The 9815-nt window shown below is 40.0% G+C and overlaps 1 protein-coding gene across 1 annotated transcript; it reads left to right on the forward strand.

The window, feature by feature from the left end:
• The first annotated feature begins 875 nt into the window (after window positions 1-875).
• LOC116627444 (ubiquitin-conjugating enzyme E2 variant 1-like) lies at window positions 876-8756 on the forward strand. The gene is made up of 3 exons (XM_032397209.1): window positions 876-927; window positions 1528-1584; window positions 8437-8756. The coding sequence occupies exons 1-3, from the start codon at window positions 876-878 to the stop codon at window positions 8754-8756; spliced, it is 429 nt and encodes a 142-aa protein (XP_032253100.1).
• Window positions 8757-9815: the final 1059 nt, after the last annotated feature.

Here is a 9815-nt window from a genome sequence, read left to right on the forward strand (position 1 = left end):
AGAAGCAATAGTCCAATGATGGTGGGAAAACAAAGTGAGGCTAGGAAGGAGACAAATAAACTGGGGGGAAATGAGTGGGTTATTGGACTGGAGATAATGATGAGGCTTATGATTTGTATTGAGAAATGATGCAAGATATGGAAGGATAAAAATTTGTGGTCAAACAGTAGGTTAGAGAAGTTCAATACTTCGGACAGGTGGAACAGTTCTAGATAATTGGCAAGGTCTAGTTTGTGCATATAGAAGATGGTAAAAATAAAGATCTGAGTCAAGAAGATTAAGGTACTAGATCAAGATTATCAAGGATAGATTTATATCTTAAAGGCCTTAAACTAGTAAGATATTTATGATACCTGTGTAATTATCTATGGCTATGTAACAAGTTACCCCTGGAAACCACCATTCTACTTTCTTTTTCCTTGATTTCAGTGATTTCAGATACTTCTTGTAAGTGGAATCATACAATATTTATTCTTTTGTGACTGGCTTACTTTACTCAGCAAAATATCCTCAAAGCTCATCCATGTTGTAGCATGTGACAGAATTTCCTTCCTTTTTAAGGCTGAGTATCTATTGAGTTTTTAATTTCAGCAATTATATGCCTCATTTCTGGAAATTAAATTTTATAAAATCTTGTTTTTTGTTTTACTTTATGTTTTCAATCATTTTAAGCATAAATATTTTACTTTCTAGAATATGATGCCAACCTATTATTTTAAGTGCTTGAGGGCTCAAGTTTTCCTTTTTTAAATATGCTGACTTTTTAAATCCTAACGAGTTGTTCCCTTGTGTGCTTTGAATTTCCCATCAAGGGAACAATGGGAAGTTGTTCCAATTTCGCAGGATGAAAAAGTTCTCGAGATCTGTGTACCGCAATGTGGATACAGTTAAAGCCACTGAACTGTATACTCAAAAATGGTGAAGGGGGTACGTTTTATATTGTGTTTTTACCACAATTAAAAATTTTTAAATTTAAAAAAACTCAATAAACACAACCACCAAGATAAATTTGGTATATTTTTCTGTTCTTCCCACTGAGGACAATGTAAAACCCTAGACGTTATATATAAAACAAACATAAGAAGATGCTGAAGGTGGACAGAAGAAGGCAGAGAGGCTAGGGAAGTCAAGACCCAAGGAAATACTCAGTGCTGAGTTTTTTGGGTTCTGTTTCTGCTTCATATATCCCAAACTTGGAGCTGAAGAAGTCAGCAGTCTAAAAATGCCCGTGGGTGTAGACAACTTATACCTGGAGATCACCAACACGTGGGTAATATTTAAAGGCATGAGACCAAATGTGGTCCCATGGAGAGTTAATATAGATTGAACAGAGGAAAGGTAAAGCAGACTGTTGCCTCTGGAAGAGGAAGTCATAATAAAGGAGTCTGACAAGGAGTGGTCAGAGAGGGGGAGGGGGAAGCCACTTATGCACCAGGCATCAGGCTCATATTGTATACAAATTATCTCATTTAATCCTCACAACTGCTCTATGGTTTAGGCACTATTATTATTATTTCCACTTTACAGATGAAGAAAGTGAGGCTCCTGGCTACTTTGTCACCAGTGTGACCCCTGACCTTCAAAGTACCACCAAACACAAGTCTGTGTGTCTATCACTCCTTCACTTGTTGAAATAACTTTCTAGGCCCAAGATGGGCCACCCTGCCCACAATGCCCCTGCAGCAAGCTGGAACAGACAACGCTCATATCCCCGTAAATGCTCTGCTTGACCAGAAACACAGTATGTCCAGTCAGCCAAGCCCCACCACCCAAGCCAGCCCTGGGCTCTGTGTCTGCTTTCTTGTTCTTCATTCTTCATCCTATAAAAGTGTCCTACCTCCCGCCCCATTTTGCAGTGCTCCGAGTGGAGACGGTCTGCTTCATGAAGTGTCAGATAAAGTTTGTATTACCTACAGGGTCTTCTTTAATCATTTTAAAAAACACTTAAGGGACACCTGGGTGGCTCAGTCAGTTAAGCATCTGCCTTCAGCTCAGGTCACAATCTCAGGGTCCTGGGATTGAGTCCAGCATGGGGCTCCCTGCTCAGTGGGGAGCCTGCTTCTCCCTCTGCCTCTCCCCCTGCTTGTGTGCTCGTGCTCTCCCTCTCTCTCTCTCTCTCTCTCTGTTAAATAAATAAATAAATAAATAATAAGTAAATAAAACCTTGAAAAAAAAAAAAAAGATTTGAGGGAAAGGACCAGAGTGCACGGCACAGAATAAGAAACAAATTAAAATGGAGTCCTTCAAATCACTGTCTTCGGAGTCCCTGGGCCAACCACGTACAGAGACGTTCTCACTGGTGACATCCTCCTTAGGTTCCAGCGTGTGCCTCTCCTGGGAGCTCGCTCATCCTCTCTTCTCCTCTCAAAATCCCAGGGCCCACAAGCCAGAAGCTGCTCATACAGGTTCACATAAGTCAACTGTTAAAATTTCAAAAATTTTGCAAACCTGTTGTTAAGCACAGCCATTATTAAAAACTGATTTATATAAGTTTACATTTAAATACATTAATTTTTAAAAAGGTAATAAGTACTCAAAACACATCACTTCCTAATTATTTTACTACATGTTACATTCTATGCCCCTGAGATGATTTACATCTATTGCTCTCATATGGTGGAAATACTTTATAATAGTGCACATCTCTATGCAAACACCACCACAGATGCGGGCAAGTGCTGCAAATCAGGGTTTTGGGGGCGTGTTTGTTTGTTGTTGTTGTTACTGGAGAGGTAGTTGTTAAACCTACTGGCACTCCCCTCCCCTCCCCCCACGAGAAAACTGAAACCCACCTGTTATTCTACCTGCGGACCAATTTAAACTCCGTGTCTCCCAAGTTCCCTTTTCTGAGCATGCTCTGGGGCCAAAGCTGAACAAAAGAGACCTACTGAGGAGCTCTTTGAAGCCGGAGAGCTGGAGAGCCTTCCATTTCCTCAGATGAGTTTTACCATCCATAAAATTTGCACCTGCTGCTGGGTTTTTCTAAACAGTGCATTTACAAATCTTTGACTAATCCTGTTTCTTCAGTAGCAGGTACAGAACACAAGTATTCAGTATTAAGATGGCTTACGAGAAATTAGTGAGAGAATACGGCAGGGAAGTGACTTTGGAAAAGCTGAATCTCCCTCCCAGGAAGGAGTCAGGAGAGACTGCGTTGTTGTTGCGAGAAAAATCCTAAAAACAAAGCAAATGGAAACTCGTCTTTCTGTGAGGGGGATAATAAAAGGGAGGGGGAGCGCCCCTTCTATGGTTTATGAGTCATTTCCTGTTTTAATTCTTCCTGTTTGTCCTTGGTTTTTCCACAAGTAACCGGTGAGGCTCGACCTTCCACTCTCACCACCCTTCCGGGGTCATGATTACCGCAGTCCTGGTGTTGGGTGAATGGCGGGGATTCTGGGGCCCTTTGGTGTTCAAAGCTGTTAGGGGCCAGAAATGACATCTAAATTTGCAAACTTTCCGGTGGCTGTGAGCCTTTCTGATTGAATATGTACATATGAGCTCTGCCTTCTGTCTATCTCTCCCTGTCTCCTCTCCTCTCTTCTTTCTTTTTCTTTCTTTCTTTCTTTCTTTCCTTCTTTCTTTCTTTCTTTCTTTCTTTCTTTCTTTCTTTCTTTCTTTCTTCTTTCTTTCTTTCTTTCTTCCTTTCTTTCTTCCTTCCTTCTTTTCTTTTCTTTTTTTCTTTCATCCTGCCTTCTCTCTGTCTTCCTCTCTCTTTCTGATCTATCCCCTCCCCCATCCCCGCTCCCCCCCCCCCACCACCTCCTTTCTTTTTTCTTGGGTGTTACTCTCAGTACTTCAAATGCATCTTGATTGGGGGGGGGTGCTATCATGAGGAGAGGAAATAAGAGGCTGAGCATATGATTTTGAGGCTCATAACTGAACTACTTTTGGTCCACAAGAGGCATGAGAAAGAGACAGATAGATAAGGCAAAGGAGACAAACAGTGTTCGTTTGAAAGAGGAACCGTAAAAACGAAACTTATGGGCCTTGTTTACCTTTTTCTAAATAACATCAGAGTACTTACATCTGAGAATAATAATAGTTCTACCCTGTATAGCTACTTTCTTGTGAAGTATTCGCTGCAGTAGCTAGAAAGAGCATGGACTTTGTTGTGGGGCTGCTCTGGGAGCAGGCCTGGCCCCCTCGCTGGCTGTGTGACCTGTGTTGGCTGCTAAGCCCGTGTCCTCAAGGCCCACACTTGGGCCGGCCTCATGGGCACATCCTACTGACTGTTAACCACCAGCGTCCTGGTTGGTGGCTGACTGTGCTTACCCGTTGCTGAATGTTTTTAGTCAATCCTAATTGAACAGTGTGCATGAAGAACCTATCACAGAGTGACTGGAACATAGTAGTGGGTGTTCAATAAATTTTAGTTCTGTCAGTTCTTTTCCTACCCACCTACCCCCAAATATTTTCACCAACACAGTTCTATAAGGAAACAGTAAAAAAATATATATATTTATATATTACTATTATGTTCCACAGCTTATGTAACAGAAAGCACAGACACAGAGGTGAGTGGGTTAAGAGCATGATGATCAGAGGCACCAACCCTTGATCAAAGCTCCTCACGCCCCATTCAGAGCACTAACGGCAAGACTCAAGGTCTCTCTGGTAATCAGTTAACAGTTTTAAAGTGGAAGAAGCGTAAAGTCTGGAGTCAGAAAAATCTGGGTTCAGGCTCTATCCTTGTCACTTACTATCTGTATGATCTTGAAAAAGTCACATAACCTCACTACACCTGTCTCCTCATCTGTAAAATGGGACCAATATACCTAAATGTTTCAGTGGGATAATGTATGTGTAAAAGGAACTTAAAATGAGATTCTCTCTTTTTTAATTTTGGCTAAGCCTCCAAAAACCATAAATAAAACAATAGATGCTAAGTTCTCCCCACATTACAGAGCTGGCCCACTTTTTCAGGCATCTACAAAGATGATGAGAAAAAGCTGGCTTTGTGGCCCTTAACACTTCACTTCTAACAGAAGTTGAGGTTGAAGAGAAAGGAAGGACAGAATTTCTCTGCAAAGAGTTGTGGGAATGTTGTGTTCTACACAGCACAGGGCAGGGGATGTCCCCTCCCCTCAAGCCAGTTGGACGGACTCCAATAGAATCATAAGTGGCAGATCATTCAGAGTGACATGTGTCCTCTGGAGTAAGGGCTATGAAGAGAGGTTGTGGATAGATGGGCCTAAGGCCACAGAGCAGAGGACTGGTGACCATCTGCAGATGACAGGACAGATGCAGGAGTGTTTCCCCAGACCAAACATAGGCTGTCGGAGGTGGAGTTGATCTGGAGCCAGTTTGAAAGCTCATCACTCCATAGATGGCCCCCATGACCAACTTTGGGAAGCTCAGTACTGAGAATTGAAGTTAAAACCAGCCAATCAGATAAGCATCACCCACATCACGGGAATTACAGTTAAAGATTCCCAGTGCAGGAATCTTTGAAGAACTTACAAAACAGCCAGTAATGTCAATCTGCCCCAATCCAGATCACATGGATAAAAATGAGCTCAAACCTCCATCCTGCATCCTTTGTCAATGCAATCCCCTCTTTTACTGCTCATAGTTCTCATAGTCACCTTTGGCTCCAAATTCCTGCTTCTGCTAAATTAGTTCAGTTTATGGATCATTTGACCACCCATGTGCATTTCCCTATTCTTTACTACCTTAAACCCAGAGAAGAGTCAGATCATTCCCCAAATTTCTGCCTAAGTAGCCCCATTTACACAAAGCTGTTGCATGGATACAACATTACGATTGTAAGAAAGGTTTTGGGGCCACCTGGCTGGCTCAGTCATCAGGCGTGTGATTCTTGATCTTGGAGTTGTGAGTTTGAGCCCCACATTGGGTATAGACATTACTTAAAAAAATGAAATCTTTAAAAAAGAAAGGTTCTTGGAAGAAAGGCTGGTTTACACCAGAACAACAGAGAGTCAGCTATTATTTTTATCTTCTCAGAAAGCATTTCTATCCCCATTCTTCTGGTAATAGACCCTTCCCCTACCCCAGGCAAAAATGTAGTCACATGACCTGTGTTGGTTGATTGTAGTGCCCTATTTCACTGACGCTGATGATTGGTGCAAGGGATGGACATGGAATCCAAGCCAGGCTAATTAGAACATGTCTCTGGAATTGTTGCACCACACTGGTACCCCTTTCCCCCGTCCCCCAGCAAGCTCTCTCTTTATGGTTGCTGAGCTGGGTCTGACAGCAACCATGTTTCTTACTACATGGCCAAGTCCTGTCTGCTGCAGGAAAGAATGAAGTCAAAGAGAAACAGAGTCAAACAGAGATGAGCAAGGCTGGAAAAGGAGGGAAGGAGAGAGAGAGAAATCTAGCACCATTATCCAAGTTTCCACTTTTCGTCCCTGCAGCATTGGTTTCTGCAATTCTTCCTTAGTTGTTACAAATTCACCTAATATCTTTCCAAACTTTGTGACCCACTAAGATCCCTGTTTTATTTAAAGTTCTTTGAATTAAATTTGTGTCACTTTCAAACATAAGAAGCCTGATTAATACAGCCAAAACCTCCCAATTAAATGTTGGATATCTCTGGCCTTAAAAGCCCTTTCCCTACTCTGCCCCTAGAAATGTTCACCCATCCATTCCTGTCTCTAGTTTTATACTCTTTTGATGGCTCCACTCTCTTTCCTTGCTCTTCCCCTTCTGCCTTCTCTTTTCTGTTGCTTCTTAGAATCAAAAGTAAATTCCTTCCCTTCTGTATGTCAAACAGTTCAGCCACTTTTTTCACTATATCGGTCCTAAAACCCATGTCCTCAGATCACATCCTTTACCATAAGTGACTTATCAAGGTATTTTCCTAAATACAGGTCAATACACACACACACACACACACACACAAAGTCTTGGGCCATTTGTTGTCTATTAGGGAAAAAATCCAATCTAGATATTCCCTAACAACTTTTTGGATAATTGGTCAGGTAAATTATGTCAGTTTTCTCATCTACAAAATTAGATTTTAGAGTTAAAGAGGTTATATAGATAAACTACCCTAACCCCTTTAATAAGCTTAGAGAGTTAAGTAGCTTGTCCAAGATCAAAAAGGAGTTAGCAGTATTATCGGGGCTCCTGATTCTTTGTCCAGAGCAAAAGAACAAGCCTTTAACACCTTGATTAATGCTATAATATAGGTTGGTTTAGGTTTGCAAACTCAATGTTCAGAAGAACCTCTGAGCTTCAGTCCCTCAATTATAAATGACGTAAAACAGACCATAGTTCTCAAACACTTTTAAAACCAGAACATTTTTTGGGGCGCCTGGGTGGCTCAGTCGTTAAGCGTCTGCCTTCGGCTCAGGTCATGATTCCAGGTCCTGGGATCGAGCCCCGCATCGGGCTCCCTGCTCAACAGGAAGCCTGCTTCTCCCTCTCCCACTCCCCCTGCTTGTATTCCCTCTCTCGCTGTGTCTCTCTCTGTCAAATAAATAAATAAAATCTTTAAAAAAATAATAAAATAAAATAAAACCAGAACATTTTATTTAAATGAAATCTTATACTGACTGCAAATAAGAACAAAATATATAGTGATAATAATAAATATATTAATTCAGATGCTTCAAGAAACAAGATGCCAAAGATTTACTGGAGGAAATGCCTATGAAAGAAAAAAGAGAGGAAAGGAAGAAGGACTGGATGAGTAGAGTCTCAGACTGCTGTGCAGTTCTAAGAAAGTTCCATCTGGGTTGATGAGTCCTCAAGCCAAAGTCACTCAACAGAGGAATCTGTACCTTGCAGGAAAAGACCTACATTAGTATTTATACCACATTCAATCAATGACTAGGGGCAGCCCATGAAAGGGGGGTTTTTGTGCAGATACAATGGTGGATTCAGAGCATGCTGCCAGAGTCATCAATCAATTAGGCTTCCTGCAACAAAGGTGTAACTGGTGTACTTTCATGGCAACCTCAAAAAAATAAATAAATAAATAAACAGAAGTTGCATTTGGGTTATTTTCTATATCTTCCACTTCTCTCCTTATTGTGTTTATGTGGAAATAAATGGAAGATAAAGAAAAGAACCAGATGGAAGCTATAGAGTTGAAAAACACAATACCTGCTATGACCATTCACTAGCTGGGCTTAACAGATGCAAAAGAAATGATCAGCAAACTTGATGACATAGTAATAGAAACCATCCCAACAGAAGTAGGAGGAAAAAACTCTTAAAAAAAAAGAAAGAGAGAGAGAGAACGAAGTGCATCAGTGAAGTGTGGCACTATTAAGCAATATAATGCAATTGTTATCAGATACCCAGAGAAGGGTGCGGCTGAGAAATATTTCAAGGAAAATGACCAAAAATATTCCAAATTTGCTACAGCTATAAACTTACATACCCAGGAAGCTCAATGAACCACAAGCAAGATAAACATAAAAACTACCAAAGTAATATCATAACCAAATTTTTGGAAACCAGTGTTAAAAAAAATACTAAGTGATGCAAGATGGCAGCCACCATGGGCTCAGATAATTTATGAAAACCAAATATACAGCCTTAAAATAGAATGTGGACTTAAATACCCAGAAGCACCCCCCTTTGTAAGATTTGCAATAAAAATTAATATGAATGGAGTTAGTAGTTCTAATGGAGTGGTGGACCCAAGAGCCATATCAGTGCTAGCAAAATGGCATTCATATAGCATCAAAGTTGTCCTGCAAGAGCTCCGGCACCTAATGATGTCTAAAGAAAACATGAAATTCCCTCAGCCACCCGAAGGACAGTGTTACAGCAATTAATCAAAAAGAGAAACCACAGGCCCTCCCCCCTACCCCCCCATTCGATTTAAGCAGTCATTTCCACAGTAGTACATTTTCTAAATATGTCTTGTAGACCTCAAAGTACTGGAAAGGAAGCTCCCATTCAAAGGCAATTTATCTTAAGATACTGTAAATGATACTAATTTTTTGTCCATTTGAAATATATAAGTTGTGCTATAACAACAACAAAAAAGAGAATACTAAAAGTTGGCAGAGGAAGAGGAACATTACATACATGAAAAGAAAGATAAGAATTATGGCAGTCTTCCAGTAAAAATAAATAATGCAAGCCAGCAGATAAACAACATCTTTAAAGTGTTAAAAGAAAAAAAGAAAAAACACTAGATCTAGAATTATCGAGAAAATATCTTTCAGAAAGGAAGGCAAAATAAAGACTTTTTAAGAAGAACAAAAGGTTAGAAGAACTCATGACCAGAACTAAATATTAAAAGAAGTTCTTAAGGTTAAAATACAAAGATTCCAGATGGAAACCTGGATACATACAAAGGAATAAAGAGGAATGGCTCTAGTCTCATTTAACAAAACTTGAAAGCATGCCTCAAAATATCTAGCAGTTCCCAAGTAAATTAACTGCACAGACAACTCAAAATTATTTAAAAGAATTCAAAGAATCCCAATAACCTAAAATTCACAATATCTGGAATCCCATAAAAAATTACCAGGCAATGCAAAGAGGCAAGAAAATATGACCCATAATGAGGACAAAAGGAAATTAAATATGAACAGAAGCAGAAAATGATACAGATGGCAGAAATTGTAGAAAAAGACATTTAAACCATGATTATAAACACATTCTATATGTCCAAGAAGCTGGAAGAAAACATGAGCATATTAAGAAGTGTGGAAGATATAAAACAGCCCAAACTGAACTTCTAGAGTTTAAAAAAAAATACAATGTCTGGTATCAAAAAATACACTAGATAGAATTAAGAACTGATTAAACACTGCATAAAAAAAGACGTGAACTGGACAACACAGCAATTGAAACTATCTAAAATGACACATAAAGAAAAACTG

Source organism: Phoca vitulina, unplaced genomic scaffold (assembly GCF_004348235.1).
Source record: "Phoca vitulina isolate PV1807 unplaced genomic scaffold, GSC_HSeal_1.0 scaffold97, whole genome shotgun sequence".
NCBI classification, from domain to species: Eukaryota; Metazoa; Chordata; class Mammalia; order Carnivora; family Phocidae; genus Phoca; species Phoca vitulina.

Coding starts and splice junctions, on each gene's coding strand:
- LOC116627444 (XM_032397209.1), top strand. CDS start 876: ATGTGGATACAGTTAAAGCCACTGAACTGTATACTCAAAAATGGTGAA. Junction 928..1,527: donor ACTCAAAAATGGTGAAGGGG/GTACGTTTTATA, acceptor TCCACTTTACAG/ATGAAGAAAGTGAGGCTCCT. Junction 1,585..8,436: donor TGTGACCCCTGACCTTCAAA/GTACCACCAAAC, acceptor TTTGGAAACCAG/TGTTAAAAAAAATACTAAGT.